Source organism: Salmo salar, unplaced genomic scaffold (assembly GCF_905237065.1).
Source record: "Salmo salar unplaced genomic scaffold, Ssal_v3.1, whole genome shotgun sequence".
NCBI lineage: Eukaryota > Metazoa > Chordata > Actinopteri > Salmoniformes > Salmonidae > Salmo > Salmo salar.
The window spans coordinates 293,637-318,297 of record NW_025547587.1 but is presented as its reverse complement, the minus strand read 5'-3'; the positions used below and the strand labels follow the sequence as shown (position 1 = coordinate 318,297).

The window sequence follows — 24,661 nt, the reverse complement described above, 5'->3', positions numbered from 1 at the left end:
ATGATGTTACATGCTACTACAGTTACATAGATGTTACATACTACTACAGTTACATACATGTTACATACTATTACATGTACATAGTTGATGTTACATACTACTACAGTTACATACATACATGATGTTACATACTACTACAGTTACATACATGATGTGTAACGGCTGTCGGTAGAGAGAGAGTAGACCAAGGTGCAGCAGAGTTAGTGTTCATCATTGAATTTAATTTAATAGAAAGAACACAATATACGAAACAAAACAAGAAAACCGAACAGCCAAACAGTCCCGTCAGGTGCAAAACACTAAACAGAAACAATTACCCACCAAAAACCCCAACGGAAAAACATGCTCCTTATGTGTGACTCCCAATCAGCAACAACGAACTTCAGCTGTGCCTGATTGGGAGCCACACACGGCCCAAAACAAAGAACTACAAACACATAGAAACAGAACGTAGAACGCCCACCCAATGTAACACCCTGGCCTAACCAAAATAAAGAACAAAAAACCCCTCTCTATGGCCAGGCCGTTACATGATGTTACATACATGATGTGATGTTACATACTACTACAGTTACATACATGATGTTACATACATGATGTGATGTTACATACTACTACAGTTACATACATGATGTTACATACTGCTACAGTTAGATAGATACATGATGTGATGTTACATACTACTTCAGTTACATACATGATGTTACATACCACTTCAGTTACATACATGATGTTACATACTATTACAGTTACATACATGATGTTACATACTACTACAGTTACATACATGATGTTACATACCACTACAGTTACATACATGATGTGATGTTACATACCACTACAGTTACATACATGATGTGATGTTACATACTACTACAGTTAGATAGATAGATAGATAGATAGATACATGATGTGATGTTACATGTAGGAAACCAAAGTTGTCAATGAATTAAAAAAATATTTGTATTGTTTATCTGGTGTCTCTCTTTTTAGTGGCCAAGAAGGATATTAGCAGATTACTGCACTGAGTGTAAAACATTATCTTCCACACATCTATGTGGCCGGGTATGGTGGGTGTGGAACCAGAGACAGCAATGGGGTCAAACTGTAGAATCCAGTTCTCTACGTTTGAATATAAAAAAGTATTTTTCCAAACAAAACTACACTACATTTTATCTCTGGGACCCTCAGGATGACAAAATCAAGAGCAAGATTACTGAAAATGTATAAATTGACCAATTCGGCACATTTGGGCAAACTCCTGGCAGACTTGATACCAAATATTGTATCAGTCTGAAGCTTTACACTGCTGCCATCTTGTGGACAACGTCTAAATTACACCTAGAATCCGACATCACTGCCTGGCCTTTCTCTTGCATTTCCAAGATGGTGCAAAAAATTATAATTGAAAACGAATGTTTTTTGGTTTGTATTACCTTCTACCAAATCTAATGTGTTATATTCTCCTACATTAATTTCCCATTTCCACAAACTTCAAAGAATTTCCTTTCAAATGGTATCAATAATATGCATAATATGCTTCAGGTCCTGAGCTGCGGGTAAGTTAGATTTGGGTATGTCATTTTTGGCTGAAATTGAAAAAAAGGGTCCGATCCTTATTAAGCTGTCTCCTCCCCTTCGGTCTTGTCTTGATTTAGCTGGAGGAAGTTGTGATCCATTCAAGTATTTAAATCACTAATACAGTCTAATAAGTTTTTAGTGGCGCTAAAATCCTCTGGTGACAGAAATCACGTGGCGTTCCGCAAAGGTTCAATTTTGGGTGCGATACTGTTCAGTTTATATACAGCACCAGTCAAAAGTTTGGACACACCTACTCATTCAAGGGTTTTTCTTTATTTGTACTATTTTCTACATTGTAGAATAATAGTGAAGACATCAAAACTATGAAATAACATATCATGTAGTAACCAAAAAAGTGTTAAACAAATCAAAATGTATTTTATATTTGAGATTCTTCAAAGTAGCCTTGATGACAGTTTTGCACACTCTTGGTATTCTCTCAACCAGCTTCATGAGGTAGTCACCTGGAATGCATTTCAATTAACAGGTGTGCCTTGTTAAAAGTTAATTTGTGGAATTTCTTTCCTTCTTAATGCGTTTAAGCCAATCAGTTGTGTTGTGACAAGGTACAGGTGGTATACAGAAGATAGCCTTATTTGGTAAAAGACTAAGTCCATATTATGGCAAGAACAGCTCAAATAAGCAAAGAGAAAGGTCAGTCAATCCGGAACATTTCAAGAACTTGCTGCAAAGAAACCACTACTAAAGGACACCAATAAGAAGAAGAGACTTGATTGGGCCAAGAAACACGAGCAATGGACATTAGACCGGTGGAAATCTGTCCTTTGGTCAGGTGAGTCCAATTTGAGATTTTTGGTTCCAACCACCGTGTCTTTGTGAGACGTAGAGTAGGTGAACGGATGATCTTCGCATGTGTGGTTCCCACCGTGAAGCATGGAGGAGGAGGTGTGATGGTGCTTTGCTGGTGACACTGTCAGTGACGTATTTAGAATTCAAGGCACACTTAACCATCATGGCTACAACAGCATTCTGCAGCGATACGCCATTCCATCCGATTTGCGCTTAGTGGGACTATAATTTGTTTTTCAACAGGACAATGACCCAACACACCTCCAGGCTGTGTAAGGGCTATTTGACCAAGGAGGAGAGTGATGGAGTGCTGCATCAGATGACCTGGCCTCCACAATCACCTGACCTCAACCAAAATGAGATGGTTTGGGATGAGTTGGACCGCAGAGTGAAGGAAAAGCAGCCAACAAGTCCTCATCATATGTGGGAACTCCTTCAAGACTGTTGGAAAAGCATTCCAGGTGAAGCTGGTTGAGAGAATGTCAAGAGTGTGCAGAGCTGTCATCAAGGCAAAGGGTGGCTACTTTAAATAATCTCAAATATAAAATATATTTTGATTTGTTTAACACGTTTCTGGTACTACATGATTCCATATGTGTTATTTCATAGTTTTAATGTGTTCACTATTAATCTACAACATAGAAAAAAGTAAAAATTAAGAAAAAGCCTTGAATGAGTAGGTGTGTCCAAACGTTTGACTGGTACTGTATATACATACATACATACATACATACATACATACATACATACATACATACATACATACATACATACATACATACATACATACATACATACATACATACATAGTACGCATGAGATCTTTTTACACCCATCAATCACTCTCTTTCTCAATTCCTCTTTTCCAAACACACTCCTCACATTCCATTCTCATTTCAGACAGCCCTTCCACCCCTCTCTCTCTCTAACCCTTGTCCTTCCACCCCTCTCTCTCTAAACCCTGTCCTTCCACCCCTCTCTCTCTAAACCCTGTCCTTCCACCCCTCTCTCTCTCTCTAAACCCTTTCCTTCCACCCCTCCCTCTCTCTCTCTAAACCCTTCCACCCCTCCCCCTCCTTCTCTCTAAACCCTGTCCTTGCAGTCCTCCCTCTCTCTCTCTAAACCCTGTCCTTGCAGTCCTCCCTCCTTCTCTCTAAACCCTTCCACCCCTCTCTCTCTCTCTCTCTCTAAACCCTGTCCTTGCAGTCCTCTCTCTCTAAACCCTTCCACCCCTCCCCCTCTCTCTCTAAACCCTTCCACCCCTCTCTCTCTCTCTCTAAACCCTGTCCTTGCAGTCCTCCCTCTCTCTAAACCCTTTCCTTGCAGTCCTCCCTCTCTCTAAACCCTTTCCTTGCAGTCCTCCCTCTCTCTAAACCCTGTCCTTGCAGTCCTCTCTCTCTCTAAACCCTGTCCTTGCAGTCCTCCCTCTCTCTAAACCCTTTCCTTGCAGTCCTCCCTCTCTCTAAACCCTTTCCTTGCAGTCCTCCCTCTCTCTCTAAACCCTGTCCTTGCAGTCCTCTCTCTCTAAACCCTTTCCTTGCAGTCCTCTCTCTCCCTCTCTCTCTAAACCCTTTCCTTGCAGTCCTCCCTCTCTCTCTAAACCCTGTCCTTGCAGTCCTTCCTCTCTAAACCCTTTCCTTGCAGTCCTTCCTCTCTAAACCCTGTCCTTGCAGTCCTCCCTCTCTCTCTCTCTCTAAACCCTTCCACCCCTCCCTCCCTCTCTCTAAACCCTGTCCTTGCAGTCCTCTCTCTCTCTAAACCCTGTCCTTGCAGTCCTCTCTCTCTCTCTAAACCCTGTCCTTACAGTCCTCCCTCTCTAAACCCTGTCCTTGCAGTCCTCCCTCTCTCTAAACCCTGTCCTTGCAGTCCTCCCTCTCTCTAAACCCTGTCCTTGCAGTCCTCCCTCTCTCTAAACCCTGTCCTTGCAGTCCTCCCTCCCTCTCTAAACCCTGTCCTTGCAGTCCTCCCTCTCTCTAAACCCTGTCCTTGCAGTCCTCCCTCTCTCTCTAAACCCTGTCCTTGCAGTCCTCCCTCTCTCTAAACCCTGTCCTTGCAGTCCTCCCTCTCTCTAAACCCCTTTCCTTGCAGTCCTCCCTCTCTCTCTAAACCCTGTCCTTGCAGTCCTCCCTCTCTCTAAACCCTGTCCTTGCAGTCCTCCCTCTCTCTCTCTAAACCCTGTCCTTGCAGTCCTCCCTCTCTCTAAACCCTGTCCTTGCAGTCCTCCCTCTCTCTCTAAACCCTTTCCTTGCAGTCCTCCCTCTCTCTAAACCCTGTCCTTGCAGTCCTCCCTCTCTCTCTAAACCCTGTCCTTGCAGTCCTCCCTCTCTCTAAACCCTGTCCTTGCAGTCCTCCCTCTCTCTAAACCCTGTCCTTGCAGTCCTCCCTCTCTCTCTAAACCCTGTCCTTGCAGTCCTCCCTCTCTCTCTAAACCCTGTCCTTGCAGTCCTCCCTCTCTCTAAACCCTGTCCTTGCAGTCCTCCCTCTCTCTCTAAACCCTGTCCTTGCAGTCCTCCCTCTCTCTCTAAACCCTGTCCTTGCAGTCCTCCCTCTCTCTAAACCCTGTCCTTGCAGTCCTCCCTCTCTCTAAACCATGTCCTTGCAGTCCTCCCTCTCGTCACAACTTGCAGACTTGTTTACGCTGCTGTGCGTTTTTGTTGCCGATCTTACTTTGATACCTGACGGTTTTTTACTTTTTCATTACCGTATATTTTTACTTTTTCCCTCACTCAACTTTTTTCATTCAACTTTTTCACCCCGGAGGTTTTATCTGGACATGGTTCGTCAGGACTTCAAACAGCCGAAGCTAAGTAACATTAACATGATGCCTTCTAATTGCAGTCGTTGTACTTATAATATACAGGAGAACGATCGCCTTACGGCAAGGATAGCTGTGCTGCAAGCCCAGCTTCAGACGCAATCGTTAGGCAAGGGTAATTTCAGTGTAGGAAAGGATGAAACAGCGTCTGTGCCACCAGTAAGTACAGATAGTAACGTTAGTATAAACCCCCTCGCACGGTCCCCGCAGCCGGACAACTTTCTCATGGCTTCTGGAGGGAAACGCTGTAGGAATGCTCAACCGGTGTCGCTTATTCAGCCGACAGAAACTTTCAACCGGTTCTCCCCATTAAGCGAGTCGGAGTCGGAGGCCGAGACTTCTCTGGTCTCTACTCCTCCCGTTGTGGGGTCTGAGACGCCGACGGCTCCCACCATTAGCTCTGACAAATTGAAAACCCTAGTCATTGGCGACTCCATTACCCGCAGTATTAGACTTAAAACTAATCATCCAGCGATCATACACTGTTTACCAGGGGGCAGGGCTACCGACGTTAAGGATAATCTAAAGACGGTGCTGGCTAAAGCTAAAACTGGCGAGTGTAGAGAGTATAGAGATATTGTTATCCACGTCGGCACCAACGATGTTAGGATGAAACAGTCAGAGGTCACCAAGCGCAACATAGCTTCAGCGTGTAAATCAGCTAGAAAGATGTGTCGGCATCGATTAATTGTCTCTGGCCCCCTCCCAGTTAGGGGGAGTGATGAGCTCTACAGCAGAGTCTCACAACTCAATCGCTGGTTGAAAACTGTTTTCTGCCCCTCCCAAAAGATAGAATTTGTAGATAATTGGCCCTCTTTCTGGGACTCACCCACAAACAGGACCAAGCCTGGCCTGTTGAGGAGTGACGGACTCCATCCTAGCTGGAGGGGTGCTCTCATCTTATCTACGAACATAGACAGGGCTCTAACTCCTCTAGCTCCACAATGAAATAGGGTGCAGGCCAGGCAGCAGGCTGTTAGCCAGCCTGCCAGCTTAGTGGAGTCTGCCACTAGCACAGTCAGTGTAGTCAGCTCAGCTTTCCCCATTGAGACCGTGTCTGTGCCTCGATCTAGGTTGGGCAAAATTAAAAATGGCGGTGTTCGCTTTAGCAATCTCACTAGTATAAAGACCTCCTCCATTCCTGCCATTATTGAAAGAGATTGTGATACCTCACATCTCAAAATTGGGTTACTTAATGTTAGATCCCTCACTTCCAAGGCAGTTATAGTCAATGAACTAATCACTGATAATAATCTTGATGTGATTGGCCTGACTGAAACATGGCTTAAGCCTGATGAATTTACTGTGTTAAATGAGGCCTCACCCCCAGGTTACATTAGTGACCATACCCCCGTGCATCCGGCAAAGGCGGAGGTGTTGCTAACATTTACGATAGCAAATTTCAATTTACAAAAAAAAAAAACAACAATGACGTTTTCGTCTTTTGAGCTTCTAGTCATGAAATCTATGCAGCTACTCACTCACTTTTTATAGCTACTGTTTATAGGCCTCCTGGGCCATATGCAGTGTTCCTCACTGAGTTCCCTGAATTCCTATCGGATCTTGTAGTCATAGCAGATAATATTCTAATTTTTGGTGACTTTAACATTCACATGGAAAAGTCCACAGACCCACTCCAAAAGGCTTTCGGAGCCATCATCGACTCAGTGGGTTTTGTCCAACATGTCTCTGGACCTACTCACTGCCACAGTCATACTCTGGACCTAGTTTTGTCCCATGGAATAAATGTTGTGGATCTAAATGTTTTTCCTCATAATCCTGGACTATCGGACCACCATTTTATTACGTTTGCAATTGCAACAAATAATCTGCTCAGACCCCAACCAAGGAGCATTAAAAGTCGTGCTATAAATTCTCAGACAACCCAAAGATTCCTTGATGCCCTTCCAGACTGCCTCTGCCTACCCAAGGACGTCAGAGGACAAAAATCAGTTAACCACCTAACCGAGGAACTCAATTTAACCTTGCGCAATACCCTAGATGCAGTTGCACCCCTAAAAACTAAAAACATCTGTCATAAGAAACTAGCTCCCTGGTATACAGAAAATACACGAGCTCTGAAGCAAGCTTCCAGAAAATTGGAACGGAAATGGCGCCACACCAAACTGGAAGTCTTCCGACTAGCTTGGAAAGACAGTACCGTGCAGTATCGAAGAGCCCTTACTGCTGCGCGATCATCCTATTTTTCCAACTTAATTGAGGAAAATAAGAACAATCCGAAATTTCTTTTTGATACTGTCGCAAAGCTAACTAAAAAGCAGCCTTCGCAAATGGAGGATGGCTTTCACTTCAGCAGTAATAAATTTATGAACTTCTTTGAGGAAAAGATCATGATCATTAGAAAGCAAATTACAGACTCCTCTTTAAATCTGGGTATTCCTCCAAAGCTCCATTGTCCTGAGTCTGCACAACTCTGCCAGGACCTAGGATCAAGGGAGATACTAAAGTGTTTTAGTACTATATCTCTTGACGCAATGATGAAAATAATCATGGCCTCCAAACCCTCAAGCTGCATACTGGACCCTATTCCAACTAAACTACTGAAAGAGCTGCTTCCTGTGCTTGGCCCTCCTATGTTGAACATAATAAACGGCTCTCTATCCACCGGATGTGTACCAAGCTCACTAAAAGTGGCAGTAATAAAGCCTCTCTTGAAAAAGCCGAATCTTGATCCAGAAATTATAAAAAACTATCGGCCTATATCGAATCTTCCATTCCTCTCCAAAATTTTAGAAAAAGCTGTTGCACAGCAACTGACTGCCTTCCTGAAGACAAACAATGTATACGAAACGCTTCAGTCTGGTTTTAGACCCCATCATAGCACTGAGACTGCACTTGTGAAGGTGGTAAATGACCTTTTAATGACGTCAGACCGAGGCTCTGCATCTGTCCTCGTGCTCCTAGATCTTAGTGCCGCTTTTGATACCATCGATCACCACATTCTTTTGGAGAGATTGGAAACCCAAATTGGTCTACATGGACAAGTTCTGGCCTGGTTTAGATCTTATCTGTCGGAAAGATATCAGTTTGTCTCTGTGAATGGTTTGTCCTCTGACAAATCAATTGTAAATTTCGGTGTTCCTCAAGGTTCCGTTTTAGGACCACTATTGTTTTCACTATATATTTTACCTCTTGGGGATGTCATTCGAAAACATAATGTTAAATTTCACTGCTATGCAGACGACACACAGCTGTACATTTCAATGAAACATGGTGAAGCCCCAAAATTGCCCTCGCTAGAAGCCTGTGTTTCAGACATAAAGAAGTGGATGGCTGCAAACTTTCTACTTTTAAACTCGGACAAAACACAGATGCTTGTTCTAGGTCCCAAGAAACAAAGAGATCTTCTGTTGAATCTGACAATTAATCTGGATGGTTGTACAGTCGTCTCAAATAAAACTGTGAAGGACCTCGGCGTTACTCTGGACCCTGATCTCTCTTTTGAAGAACATATCAAGACTGTTTCAAGGACAGCTTTTTTCCATCTACGTAACATTGCAAAAATCAGAAATTTTCTGTCCAAAAATGACGCAGAAAAATTAATCCATGCTTTTGTTACTTCTAGGCTGGACTACTGCAATGCTCTACTTTCCGGCTACCCGGATAAAGCACTAAATAAACTTCAGTTAGTGCTAAATACGGCTGCTAGAATCCTGACTAGAACCAAAAAATTTGATCATATTACTCCAGTGTTAGCCTCCCTACACTGGCTTCCTGTTAAGGCAAGGGCTGATTTCAAGGTTTTACTGCTAACCTACAAAGCATTACATGGGCTTGCTCCTACCTATCTTTCCGATTTGGTCCTGCCGTACATACCTACACGTACGCTACGGTCACAAGACGCAGGCCTCCTAATTGTCCCTAGAATTTCTAAGCAAACGGCTGGAGGTAGGGCTTTCTCCTATAGAGCTCCATTTTTATGGAATGGTCTGCCTACCAATGTGAGAGACGCAGACTCAGTCTCAACCTTTAAGTCTTTACTGAAGACTTATCTCTTCAGTAGGTCCTATGATTAAGTATAGTCTGGCCCAGGAGTGTGAAGGTGAACGGAAAGGCTGGAGCAACGAACCGCCCTTGCTGTCTCTGCCTTGCCGGTTCCCCTCTTTCCACTGGGATTCTCTGCCTCTAACCCTTTTACAGAGGCTGAGTCACTGGCCTACTGGTGTTCTTCCATGCCGTCCATGGGAGGGGTGCGTCACTTGAGTGGGTTGAGTCACTGACGTGGTCTTCCTGTCTGGGTTGGCGCCCCCCCTTGGGTTGTGCCATGGCGGAGATCGTTGTGGGCTATACTCGGCCTTGTCTTAGGACGGTAAGTTGGTGGTTGGAGACATCCCTCTAGTGGTGTGGGGGCTGTGCTTTGGCAAAGTGGGTGGGGTTATATCCTGCCTGTTTGGCCCTGTCCGGGGTATCATCGGATGGGGCCACAGTGTCTTCTGATCCCTCCTGTCTCAGCCTCCAGTATTTATGCTGCAGTAGTTTATGTGTCGGGGGGCTAGGGTCAGTCTGTTACATCTGGAGTATTTCTCTTGTCTTATCCGGTGTCCTGTGTGTATTTAAATATGCTCTCTCTAATTCTCTCTTTCTCTCTTTCTGTCTTTCTCTCGGAGGACCTGAGCCCTAGGACCATGCCTCAGGACTACCTGGTATGATGACTCCTTGCTGTCCCCAGTCCACCTGGCCGTGCTGCTGCTCCAGTTTCAACTGTTCTGCCTGCGGCTATGGAACCCTGACCTGTTCACCGGACGTGCTTGTTGCACCCTCGACAACTACTATGATTATTATTATTTGACCATGCTGGTCATTTATGAACATTTTAACATTTTAACATTTTGACCATGTTCTGTTATAATATCCACCCTGCACAGCCAGAAGAGGACTGGCCACCCCTCATAGCCTGGTTCCTCTCTAGGTTTCTTCCTAGGTTTTTGGCCTTTCTAGGGAGTTTTTCCTAGGGAGTTTTTCCTAGCCACCGTGCTTCTTTCACATGCTTTGCTTGCTGTTTGGGGTTTTAGGCTGGGTTTCTGTACAGCACTTTGAGAATATCAGCTGATGTACGAAGGGCTATATAAAAATAAATGTGATTTGATTTGATTTGATTTGATTGACAAAGAGAGGGAGGGACTAAGTAATTCCCACCAAACTGAGTAAAACCCCTTCTGAACATATACCTCTCCACACATTACCCAAACAAATACATTACCTCTCCACACATTACCCAAACACACACATTACCTCTCCACACATTACCTCTCCACACATGACCTCTCCACACATTACCTCTCCACACACATTACCTCTCTAAATAAAATATTATTGGTCACATACACATGTTTAGTAGATGTTATTGCGGGTGTAATGAAATGCTTGTGTTCCTAGCTCCAACAGTGCAGTAATATCTAACAATTCACACATACAAAGTATAAAATAATGAATTTAAGAAATATATAAATATTAGGACGAGCAGTGTCAAAGTGGCATTGAGTAAAATACAGTAGAATATAATAGAGTATGTGTACATGTGGATGGGAGGGTGCTCCCTCTGCTGTTTCCTGAAGTCTCCGCTCAGGTCCTTCGTTTTGTTGATGCTGAGTGGGAGGTTATTTTCCTGGCACCGGTCCGCCATTGGCCCTCACCTCCTCCCTGTAGGCTGTTGTTACGGATACAGGTATCCTGAGTGTGTATCCTGTGTGTGTGTGTATTTCTTTTCTCTCCTTCTCCCCTCACAGGTGACAATCATCAGTCACCAATCAGAAGACACCTGCTCCTTTTCCATTACCCAATCACAGCCCCTTTCCCTTGGTTTAAAAACCCAGTCAGTTGTTTTCTCTGGAGCTCGATCTTTCTGTTTCAATCTCTCCGTTATTCAATCTTTCTCTTTCTAGAGCTCTCTTTTGTTTTGAACTTACATGTCACATTTGCCCGGTTATCCTGTGAGTATTGTTTTGTTAAAGTGTTGACTGTTTGTTTGATGGTGGGAAAAGGGGGTAACCAAGACAAGTCGCCCATGGGCATACGTTACCCGTAGGAATACTGTGTCTATGTACCCTAGTTAGAACTGGGCGGACCACCCCACTGTATTTTTGGTTAGTTAGTTAGCTGTTTTTAATGCAGGCTAGTCTAGCTTAGGGGTGATTTTGGATTGTTTCTTTCCCTGGGTCCAGCTCAGCCCCTCTTCCCACACCCCTTTACCGTGTGTTTTAACAATAAACCCTGAGTGTTTGACGGTAGATTGTAGTTGTCTGTGGTTTTTGTTCTCACTGTTCCTTTTCACTGTTATAATTTGCATTTGAGTTATGTTTACGGGTCTCGTTTCCTGCAGGGCCAAAGGGATTCATAACAGCTGTCTCGTCATTGTTGGTAATCAGGCCTACCACTGTAGTGTCGTCTGCAATCTTGATGATTTGAGTTGGAGGCGTGCGTGGCCACGCAGTCATTAGTGAACAGGGAGTACAGGAGGTGGCTGAGGATCAGCAGAGTGGAGGTGTTGTTTCCTACCTTCACCACCTGGGGGCGTCCCGTCAGGAAGTCCAGGACTCAAGTTGCACAGGGCGGGTTTCAGACACCAGGGCCCCGAGCTTAACAATGAGCTTGGAGAGTACTATGGTGTTGAATGCTGAGCTATAGTCAATGAACAGCATTCTTATGTAGGTATTCCTCTTGTCCAGATTGGACAGCGGTAAGCAAATTGAAGTGGGTCTAGGGTGTCAGGTAAGGTGGAGGTTATATGATCCTTGACTAGTCTCTCAAAGCATTTCATGATGACGGAAGTGAGTGCAACGGGGCGATAGTCATTTAGTTCCAGACGTTACCCCAAACATTACGCCAAGTCCTCTGTGAAGTATATTTTTATTCTAAAACCACATGACATCTCTCTCTTGGTATTGTCACGCTCAAAACATTATTAAAATGAATAACAAAAAATGTATAATCAAGAACTTAACGGTATCGGAAAGTAAAAACTTATTTGGAGCGGTTTACATTCGGACATTTTACAGATCAAATAAAGGTGCTTTATACGTCCTGATCTTAGTGAAGACTTCATCTGGACATACAGGGGTCAAAGGTCAGGGCTGGAGCCGAGTAACATCTTGTCACTCAAGTCCAGGTCCAGGCTAAAGCCCACCCTTTCTATGGGCGGAGTCAGAGTGACATCAGTGGCACAGAAGTTGTTGAAGCTGTCTCCATCACTATCACCATGAGCCTGCTTCTCTCCTTCTGTTAGACAGAGACAGAGAGAGAGAGACAGATGGAGATATCAGTGTTTCTCAGTATGTTTTTCACGTATTCCTGACACCAGGGGACTACAGACTTAGTAAGAGTTTCCTTACCGTTCTCCCCTGTAGACCTAGTCTCTCCAGCACCCATAGCTGAGCCGTTAGCTACAGGGCTCATAGCATGGGGCTCCTCATCACCACACTCTCTCTCAGACTCCCGGATCTCCTGATCTAAAATACAACATATAATATATCTAGGTACCTGGATATCACAGAGCATTCAGAAAGTATTCAGACCCCTTGACTTTTTTGTCCCCCTCATCAATCTACACACAATACCCCATAATGACATCACAATACCCCATAATGACATCACAATACCCCATAATGACATCACAATACCCCATAATGACATCACAATACCCCATAATGATATCACAATACCCCATAATGATATCACAATACCCCATATTGATATCACAATACCCCATATTGACATCACAATACCCCATAATGACATCACAATACCCCATAATGACATCACAATACCCCATAATGATATCACAATACCCCATAATGATATCACAATACCCCATATTGACATCACAATACCCCATAATGACATCACAATACCCCATAATGATATCACAATACCCCATAATGACATCACAATACCCCATAATGACATCACAATACCCCATAATGACATCACAATACCCCATAATGACATCACAATATCCCATTAGGACGAAACAAAAACAGGTTTAGACATTTTAGCAAAAAAAATTTTTTAAAATACGGAAATATCACATTTGCATAAATATTCAGACCATTTACTCAGTACTTTGTTAAAGCACCTTTGGCAGCGATTACAGCCTTGAGTCTTCTTGGGTATGATGCTACAAACTTGGCACACCTGTATTTGGGGAGTTTCTCCCATTCTTCTCTGCAGATCCTCTCTGTCAGGTTGGAGGGGGAGAGTTTTAGCTCTGACATGCCCTGTCAACTGTGGGACCTTATATAGACAGGTGTTTGCCTTTCCAAATCATGTCCAATCAATTGAATTTACCACAGGTGGACTCCAATCAAGTTGTAGAAACATCTCAAGGATGATCAATGGAAACAGGATGCACCTGAGCTCAATTTGTAGTCTCATAGCAAAGGATCTGAATTTTTTATACATTACTAAAAACCTGTTTGTTCTTATGGGATATTGTGATGTCATTATGGGGTATTGTGATGTCATTATGGGGTATTGTGTGTAGATTGATGAGGGGAAAAAATGTATTGTATCAATTTTATAATAAGGCTGTAACGTAACAAAATGTGGAAAAAGTAAAGGGGTCTGAATACTTTCAGAATGCACACTGTATATATAAACAAAACATATTCCACATCTCCCCAGGTGATGTACAGACAGACAGACGGGCGTAACAGACAGACAGACAAATAGTAATGCCACCATGGTTACCAAATAGTAATGCCACCATGGTTACCAAATAGCAACGTTCCCATGGTTACCAAATAGTAATGTTACCAAATAGTAATGTTACCATGGTTACCAAATAGTAATACCACCATGGTTACCAAACAGTAATGCCACCATGGTTACCAAACAGTAATGCCACCATGGTTACCAAACAGTAATGCCACCATGGTTACCAAATAGTAATGTCACCATGGTTACCAAATAGTAATGTTACCAAATAGTAATACCACCATGGTTACCAAATAGCAATGTTACCATGGTTACCAAATAGTAATGTTACCAAATAGTAATACCACCATGGTTACCAAATAGTAATGCCTACATGGTTACCAAATAGTAATGTTACCATGGTTACCAAATAGTAATACCACCATGTTACCAAATAGTAATGTTACCATGGTTACCAAATAGTAATACCACCATGTTACCAAATAGTAATGCCACCATGGTTACCAAACAGTAATACCACCATGGTTACCAAACAGTAATACCACCATGGTTACCAAACAGTAATACCATCATGGTTACCAAATATCAATGTTACCATGGTTATCAAATAGTAATGTTACCATGGTTACCAAATAGTAATGTTACCAAATAGTAATACCACCATGGTTACCAAATAGCAATGTTACCATGGTTACCAAATAGTAATGTTACCAAATAGTAATGTCACCATGGTTACCAAATAGTAATGTCACCATGGTTACCAAATAGTAATGTTACCAAATAGTAATACCACCATGGTTACCAAATAGTAATGTCACCATGGTTACCAAACAGTAATACCACCATGGTTACCGTTGTTGAGTTCGAAGGTTCCGGGTTGTTCCACGCAGGTGAGTGGGGTGTCGTGGTCATAACCTGGATGCTGCAGGTCAAACGAGTACCTCTGAAGAGAAACAACAACATCAGCATAATAATCAGACTGATCTGAGGACGGACGGTTCCAAACGCCTGTATGGGATGGGACTCTATGACCCACCTAGAGCCTGTATGGGATGGGACTCTATGACCCACCTAGAGCCTGTATGGGATGGGACTCTGTGACCCACCTAGAGCCTGTATGGGATGGGACTCTATGACCCACCTAGAGCCTGTATGGGATGGGACTCTATGACCCACCTAGAGCCTGTATGGGATGGGACTCTGTGACCAACCTAGAGCCTGTATGGGATGGGACTCTGTGACCCACCTAGAGCCTGTATGGGATGGGACTCTGTGACCCACCTAGAGCCTGTATGGGATGGGACTCTGTGACCCACCTAGAGCCTGTATGGGATGGGACTCTGTGACCCACCTAGAGCCTGTATGGGATGGGACTCTATGACCCACCTAGAGCCTGTATGGGATGGGACTCTATGACCCACCTAGAGCCTGTATGGGATGGGACTCTATGACCCACCTAGAGCCTGTATGGGATGGGACTCTATGACCCACCTAGAGCCTGTATGGGATGGGACTCTATGACCCACCTAGAGCCTGTATGGGATGGGACTCTATGACCCACCTAGAGCCTGTATGGGATGGGACTCTATGACCCACCTAGAGCCTGTATGGGATGGGACTCTATGACCCACCTAGAGCCTGTATGGGATGGGACTCTATGACCCACCTAGAGCCTGTATGGGATGGGACTCTATGACCCACCTAGAGCCTGTATGGGATGGGACTCTATGACCCACCTAGAGCCTGTATGGGATGGGACTCTATGACCCACCTAGAGCCTGTATGGGATGGGACTCTATGACCCACCTAGAGCCTGTATGGGATGGGACTCTATGACCCACCTAGAGCCTGTATGGGATGGGGCTCTATGACCCACCTAGAGCCTGTATGGGATGGGACTCTATGACCCACCTAGAGCCTGTATGGGATGGGACTCTATGACCCACCTAGAGCCTGTATGGGATGGGACTCTGTGACCCACCTAGAGCCTGTATGGGATGGGACTCTATGACCCACCTAGAGCCTGTATGGGATGGGACTCTGTGACCCACCTAGAGCCTGTATGGGATGGGACTCTATGACCCACCTAGAGCCTGTATGGGATGGGACTCTATGACCCACCTAGAGCCTGTATGGGATGGGACTCTATGACCCACCTAGAGCCTGTATGGGATGGGACTCTATGACCCACCTAGAGCCTGTATGGGATGGGGCTCTATGACCCACCTAGAGCCTGTATGGGATGGGACTCTATGACCCACCTAGAGCCTGTATGGGATGGGACTCTATGACCAACCTAGAGCCTGTATGGGATGGGACTCTATGACCAACCTAGAGCCTGTATGGGATGGGACTCTATGACCCACCTAGAGCCTGTATGGGATGGGACTCTATGACCCACCTAGAGCCTGTATGGGATGGGACTCTGTGACTGGGTGACCCACCTAGAGCCTTTCAGAAATTCATATTTTCTCATACCTCTCCAGGTAAACAATATTGTTTTTTCCCCCCCTTCTCTTTTACCAAAGCCTTGGAGGAACAGACTGCAAAACATATCCTTCACAACAAGTAAAGCCCTGAGTCTTCCTTGACTATGTAATACAGTAACGGGATAGTGTTTTAAAGCCCTGGATGTCTCACCCTGGACTTCTTCCTCAGGATATAGAGAATCACCACCAGACACACAACAGCCAACAATATGAGGAACAGGATTACATAGCCTACAGGAGAGAGAGAGGGAGGAGAGAGAGAGAGAGAGAGAGAGAGAGAGAGAGAGAGAGAGAGAGAGAGAGAGAGAGAGAGAGAGAGAGAGAGAGAGAGAGAGAGAGAGAGAGAGAGAGAGAGAGAGAGAGAGAGAGAGAGAGAGAGAGAGAGAGAGAGAGAAAGAGAGAGAGGAGAGAGAGAGAGAAGAGAGAGAGAGGAGAGAGAGGAGAGAGAGAGAGAGAAGGAGAGAGAAGAGAGAGAGAGAGAGAGAGAGAGAAAGAAAGGGTGGAGGGGGTAGAGAGAGACAATGTTGTGAATAGGGTTGCAGTTCATCCATAAACATTTGTAAAACAAATGAGTAAAAAGAAGAAAAAAAAAAAAAATGAGTCAAATTCCTATTGGTCATATACCTGCAATGTCACTTCCTCTGTAGGCTGAAACTGGAACAAACACAGAAACAATGTCATCAATATGTCATCATCTATATATTATATACACAGACCAGAGAGACTCAACCAAATGGTATCATTTATATATTATATACACAGACCAGAGAGACTCAACCAAATGGTATCATTTATATATTATATACACAGACCAGAGAGACTCAACCAAATGGTATCATCTATATATTATATACACAGACCAGAGAGACTCAACCAAATGGTATCATTTATAAAGCACAGACCGGGGTGTGTGTGTGTGTGTGTGTGTGTGTGTGTGTGTGTGTGTGTGTGTGTGTGTGTGACTGTGTGTGTGAGATAGCTGTGGTTAGAGAGACAGGAAGACAGAAAGCAGTGAACTAGCTTCAGGCTTGCGGCTACCGTACAACGCTGTGTTCTACTCACACCGACGGGTAGAGCACAGCGGAGGAAGGGGAGGACCATCTGTCGCAGTCAATTTAATACAAATAACAAATGTGAAACTTTGTTTTAAAAAGTTACCTTTTTTTTTTTAGATAAAACTATACTAAATATATTCACATCACCAAATAATTGATTCAAACACACTGTTTTGCGATGAAGGTCTACAGTAGCCTCAACAGCACTATGTAGTGTAGCACCATGGTGTAGCCGGAGGACAGCTAGCTTCCGTCCTCCTCTGGGTACATTGACTTCAATACAAAACCTGGGAGGCTCATGGTTCTCAACCTCTTCTATAGACTTACACAGTGATTATGACATCTTCAAGAAGACGTCCTCCAACCTATCAGAGCTCTTGCAGCAGGAACTGACATGTTGTCCATCCAATCAAAGGATCAGAGAATGAATCTAGTACTGAAAGAATAAGCTACAGCTAGCTAGCACTGCAGTGCATAACATGTGGTGAATAGTTGACTCAAAGAGAGAGAAAGACAATGGTTGAACAGTTTTGAACAAATGAATTTCCCCCAAAATTAAGCAGAAGCAAGAGAAAGAGCTATATTTGGCTTTATTTATTTTTTCAACTTTAGCTGTGAAAGTGAATGCAGCTGGCTAGTTTGGTTACTGAAAACACCCGGCTCAAACAAAGAGAGATGCCAATAGAGAGAAAGGGCTGCTTTTTTTTCTTGCAGTTTCACTTATCTAACAAATACAGCTAGCTAGTTTAGCGTACTCAAACACCCGGCTCAAACAGAGGGATGCTATGTTAGCTAGCTGGCTATGACTATCTAACACAACACTGGAACTCTTCTAAGGTAAAGCTTTTGATTTTACAACTGCATTGCCACTGGGGCCCGCCAGTGTAACTGCTAAACTGCTTGCTGACTGTACTGCATGATTGTAGCGGGTTTACTAACGCGTTAGTTCTAGTAGCTATGTTGACCATGACGTGACAACGATGTAGGCTGTGTGTAACTTTTTTTTAAATGTTACCTTTATTTTAACTAGGCAAGTCAGTTAAGAACAAATTCTTATTTTCAACGACAGCCTAGGAACAGTGGGGTTTAACTGCCTTGTTCAGGGGCAGAACGACAGATTTTTACCTTGTCAGCTTGGGGGATTCGATCTTGCAACCTTTCGGTTACTAGTCCAACGCTCTAACCACTAGGCTACCCTACCTGATGGTATGAAGGTTTGGCTTGGAAAGGTTTTTTCGTCTGGTCACAGACAGCTGTTGTGCTGTTGCATTTAAGTCCACAAGAAAAAAAGGTGAAAGGAGAAGGACAGATAGATGTAGATGGAATTATACAACAATCAAAGGGATCATGCTGTTTGTATGTGGCTGATATGAAAGGGATCATGCTGTTTGTATGTGGCTGATATGAAAGGGATCATGCTGTTTGTATGTGGCTGCTATGACAGTGATCATGCTGTTTGTATGTGGCTGATATGAAAGGGATCATGCTGTTTGTATGTGGCTGATATGAAAGGGATCATGCTGTTTGTATGTGGCTGCTATGAAAGGGATCATGCTGTTTGTATGTGGCTGCTATGACAGTGATCATGCTGTTTGTATGTGGCTGCAATGAAAGGGATCATGCTGTTTGTATGTGGCTGCTATGACAGTGATCATGCTGTTTGTATGTGGCTGCTATGACAGTGATCATGCTGTTTGTATGTGGCTGCTATGACAGTGATCATGCTGTTTGTATGTGGCTGCTATGAAAGGGATCATGCTGTTTGTATGTGGCTGCTATGACAGTGATCATGCTGTTTGTATGTGGCTGCTATGAAAGGGATCATGCTGTTTGTATGTGGCTGCTATGACAGTGATCATGCTGTTTGTATGTGGCTGCAATGACAGTGATCATGCTGTTTGTATGTGGCTGCTATGGAAGGGATCATGCTGTTTGTATGTGGCTGCTATGAAAGGGATCATGCTGTTTGTATGTGGCTGCTATGAAAGGGATCATGCTGTTTGTATGTGGCTGATATGAAAGGGATCATGCTGTTTGTATGTGGCTGATATGAAAGGGATCATGCTGTTTGTATGTGGCTGCTATGACAGTGATCATGCTGTTTGTATGTGGCTGCAATGACAGTGATCATGCTGTTTGTATGTGGCTGCAATGACAGTGATCATGCTGTTTGTATGTGGCTGCTATGAAAGGGATCATGCTGTTTGTATGTGGCTGCTATGACAGTGATCATGCTGTTTGTATGTGGCTGCTATGACAGTGATCATGCTGTTTGTATGTGGCTGCTATGACAGTGATCATGCTGTTTGTATGTGGCTGCTATGACAGTGATCATGCTGTTTGTATGTGGCTGCTATGACAGTGATCATGCTGTTTGTATGTGGCTGCTATGAAAGGGATCATGCTGTTTGTATGTGGCTGCTATGACAGGGATCATGCTGTTTGTATGTGGCTGCTATGAAAGGGATCATGCTGTTTGTATGTGGCTGCTATGAAAGGGATCATGCAGTTTGTATGTGGCTGCAATGACAGTGATCATGCTGTTTGTATGTGGCTGCTATGGAAGGGATCATGCTGTTTGTATGTGGCTGCTATGAAAGGGATCATGCTGTTTGTATGTGGCTGCTATGAAAGGGATCATGCTGTTTGTATGTGGCTGCTATGAAAGTGAACTGTGTTTGTGTGTAATCAGGGGTGTATTCATTCCACCGATTCTGTTGAAAAATATTTTTTCAACGGAAGCAAACGGAACGGACATCAACATACCTGAATTTGTCTAATAGAAATAAGGCCATGATGATAGAAAAAAGAACCGTCCTCCCTCATCTTAAACGGCACTGACCGCCACTGGTGGAATACAAGCTAGCTACAGGGCTGGGGCTACCATATACCGCTCTGTTACAAACAAACACCGAGAGAGCAGGGACTGAAGACAGACAGACAGAGAGAGAGAGCAGGGACTGAAGACAGACAGAGAGAGCAGGGACTGAAGACAGACAGAGAGAGAGAGAGCAGGGACTGAAGACAGACAGAGAGAGCAGGGACTGAAGACAGACAGAGAGAGCAGGGACTGAAGACAGACAGAGAGAGCAGGGACTGAAGACAGACAGAGAGAGAGAGAGCAGGGACTGAAGACAGACAGAGAGAGAGAGAGCAGGGACTGAAGACAGACAGAGAGAGAGAGAGCAGGGACTGAAGACAGACAGAGAGAGAGAGAGCAGGGACTGAAGACAGACAGAGAGAGAGAGAGCAGGGACTGAAGACAGACAGAGAGAGAGAGAGAGAGCAGGGACTGAAGACAGACAGAGAGAGAGAGAGAGAGAGCAGGGACTGAAGACAGACAGAGAGAGAGAGAGAGAGAGCAGGGACTGAAGACAGACAGAGAGAGAGAGAGAGAGAGCAGGGACTGAAGACAGAGAGAGAGAGCAGGGACTGAAGACAGACAGAGAGAGAGAGAGAGCAGGGACTGAAGACAGACAGAGAGAGAGAGAGAGCAGGGACTGAAGACAGACAGAGAGAGAGAGAGAGCAGGGACTGAAGACAGACAGACAGAGAGAGAGAGAGAGAGCAGGGACTGAAGACAGACAGACAGAGAGAGAGAGAGAGAGCAGGGACTGAAGACAGACAGACAGAGAGAGAGAGAGAGCAGGGACTGAAGACAGACAGACAGAGAGAGAGAGAGAGCAGGGACTGAAGACAGACAGACAGAGAGAGAGAGAGAGCAGGGACTGAAGACAGACAGACAGACAGAGAGAGAGAGAGCAGGGACTGAAGACAGACAGAGAGAGAGAGAGAGAGAGCAGGGACTGAAGACAGACAGAGAGAGAGAGAGAGCAGGGACTGAAGACAGACAGAGAGAGAGAGAGAGCAGGGACTGAAGACAGACAGAGAGAGAGAGAGAGAGCAGGGACTGAAGACAGACAGAGAGAGAGAGAGAGAGAGCAGGGACTGAAGACAGAGAGACAGAGAGAGAGAGAGAGCAGGGACTGAAGACAGACACAAGTTGTCCGTTACCTGGTAATGATGTTGTGGTTTCCGTGGTCGTAGTGGTCTCCCTGCCCTGTGATTGGCTGAGGGCTGTCACCCCTGATGACGTAGTCTGGGCGGTCTGGTTGGCTGTAGAGGGGGTCAGGCTGGCTGTAGAGGGGGTCAGGCTGGCTGTAGAGGGGGTCAGGCTGGCTGTAGAGGGGGTCAGGCTGGCTGTAGAGGGGGTCTGGTTGGCTGTAGAGGGGGTCAGGCTGGCTGTAGAGGGGGTCAGGCTGGCTGTAGAGGGGGTCAGGCTGGCTGTAGAGGGGGTATCAGTAGGGGTGGAGGTGAGGTTGATGTATATGCTGCTTTCTCCAACAGCTCTGGACCCCATGAGCACCAGGAGGCCTGGAGGACAGGAGAAAGAGAGAAAACAACTCATTCAGACTCATCCGACACATGCTGACTGTGATAGGGAGGGAATGGATGGAAAGAAGAGAGTGATAAGAGAGAGAGATGACAGAGATAAAAGAGAGATAACAGAGAGAGAACAGAGATAGAGATAACAGAGAGAGATAACAGAGAGAGAACAGAGATAGAGATAACACAGAGAGAGAACAGAGAGATAGAGAGAGAACAGAGATAGAGATAACACAGAGATAGAGAGAACAGAGAGATAGAGAGAAAGAACAGAGATAGAAAGAACAGAGAGATAGAAAGAGAGAACAGAGAACAGAGATAACAGAGAGAGAGAACAGAGATAGAGAGAACAGAGAACAGAGAGAGATAACAGAGAGAGAACAGAGAACAGAGAGAACAGAGAGATAACAGAGAGAGAGAACAGAGAGATAACAGAGAGAGAACAGAGAGAGATAATTGAGAGAGGAAATGTGTTGTAGAACAATAAACAATTGATAAACTCACCCAGGACATAGCGCTGAATGCAGATCGATGGCATATTGATGATTTATCACAATGTTTGGACAGTACCAAGTCTGTCACACGTGTAGAGACGAAAGTCAAGTATTTTTCTCCTCAGCGTCTCTCTCTGACAGGAATTGAGTCACAGACCACAAACCCCTAGCTGGGCTGGGCTGTCTCTTAGTAGACTACAGTGACTTCTCCTCTACTCTCCTCTTCTCTGTACTGTATCCTCATATTAGATTAAACCAATATACTGTAGGTACTGAACTCTGACCCTACCAACTCCAGTTTTCTCTTCTACCTGATTACTAATATAACCCAGGTCTAAATCAGGCCCCGATTAGAGGGAAATCACCCACCTGGTGTCCCAGGTCTAAATCAGTCCCTGATTAGAGGGGAATCACCCACCTGGTGTCCCAGGTCTAAATCAGTCCCTGATTAGAGGGGAAATCACCCACCTGGTGTCCCAGGTCTAAATCAGGCCCCTGATTAGAGTTGAGTCTGAGAGCTGTAGTGGATGGATGCTGACAAAGTTCTGTTTTCATCTGTTCAGTTGATTGATGAAGGAGAGACAGACGAGGGAGAGAAAGCTGCTTAAGACTATTGAAACACAACCCTGGCCCTCCCCTCTGACAGGATGCTCACTCTCTCTCTCTCTCTCTCTGTGGTTCTCTCTCAATTTGAATTTTAATTCAAAGTGCTTTATTGCCATGGGAAACATATGTTTACATTGCCAAAGCAAGTGAAATAGATAAACAAAAAATGAACAGTAAACATTACCCTCACAACAGTTCCGAAAGAATAGAAACATTTCAAATGTGATATGTCTATATACAGTGTTGTAATGATGTGCAAATAGTTAAAAGTACAGAAGGGAAAATAAATATAATTATGGGTTGTATTGACAATGGTGTTTGTTCTTCACTGGTTGACCTTTTCTTGTGGCAACAGGTCACACATATTGCTGCTGTGACGACACACTGTGGTATTTCACCCAGTAGATATGGGAGTTTATCAAGGTTGGATTTGCTTTTCATATTCTTTGTAGGTCTGCGTAATCTGAGGGAAATATATGTCAGGAGGTCAGGAAGTGCAGCTCAGTTTCCACCTCATTTTGTGGGCAGTGTGCACATAGTCTGCCTACGGCGGCCTTTCTCAATAGCAAGGCTACGCTCACTGGAGTCAGTACATAGTCATTGTGCTTCTCTCGGTCTGTCAGGAAGTAGACTTTAAAAAAAGGACGTTGTGTAGACTTTCAGGTTGTTTCCAGGCAGAATTCATCCTCGTCACCTTTACAGAGGCATATACAGACCACTGACAACTCAAATGCAGTACCAGAATGCTGCCTTCAAATGCTCCCTGGAATCTCTTATTTCCCAGTTGTGAGGTCATAAATATATATACACAGTACCAGTCAAAAAGTTTTAGAACACACCTACTCATTCAAGGGTTTAGCTATTTAAAATATATATATATATATATATATATATATATATATATTCTACATTGTAGAATAATAGTGAAGACATCAACACTATGAAATAACACATATGGAATCATGTAATAACCCCCAAAAAAAGTGTTAAACAAATCTAAATATGTTTTATATTTGAGATTCTTGAAAGTAGCCACCCTTTGCCTTGATGACAGTTTTGCACACTCTTGGCATTCTCTCAACCAGCTTCATGAGGTAGTCACCTGGAATGGATTTCAATTAACAGGTGACTTTTGTTAAAAGTACATTTGTGGAATTTCTTTCCTTCCTAATATGTTTAAGCCAATCAGTTGTGTTGTGACAAGGTAGGGGTGGTATACAGAAGATAGCCCTATTTGGTAAAAGACCAAGTCCATATTTTGGCAAGAACAGCTCAAATAAGCAAAGAGAAATGACAGTCCATCATTACTTTAAGAAATGAAGGTCATTCAATCGGGAAAATTTCAAAAATGTTGAAAGTTCTTTCAAGTGCAGTCACAAAAACCATCAAGCACTATGATGAAACTGGCTCTCATGAGGACCACCACAGGAAAGGAAGACCCAGAGTTACCTCTGCTGCAGAGGATAAGTTCATTAGATTTACAAGCCTCAGAAATTGGAGCCCAAATAAACGCTTCAGAGTTCAAGTAACAGACACATCTCAACATCAACTGTTCAGAGGAGACTGCGTGAATCAGGCCTTCATGGTCGAATTGCTGCAAAGAAACCACTACTAAAGGACACCAATAATAAGAAGAGACTTGCTTGGGCCAAGAAACACGAGCAATGGACATTAGACCGGTGGAAATCTGTTCTTTGGTCTGATGAGTCCAAATTTGAGATTTTTGGTTTCAACCGCCGTGTCTTTGTGAGA

General features: G+C 44.1%; 1 protein-coding gene across 1 annotated transcript; it reads right to left on the bottom strand.

Moving 5' to 3' along the window:
- Positions 1-12,056: 12,056 nt before the first annotated feature.
- On the bottom strand, positions 12,057-23,783 carry LOC106578200 (uncharacterized). Its single transcript, XM_014156841.2, has 7 exons — positions 22,314-23,783; positions 21,438-21,797; positions 16,993-17,022; positions 16,520-16,599; positions 14,732-14,822; positions 12,556-12,672; positions 12,057-12,442 (listed from the first exon to the last, which is right to left on the bottom strand). The coding sequence occupies exons 1-7, from the start codon at positions 22,345-22,347 to the stop codon at positions 12,285-12,287; spliced, it is 870 nt and encodes a 289-aa protein (XP_014012316.1). The 5' UTR covers positions 22,348-23,783; the 3' UTR covers positions 12,057-12,284.
- Between the last annotated feature and the right edge of the window lie 878 nt (positions 23,784-24,661).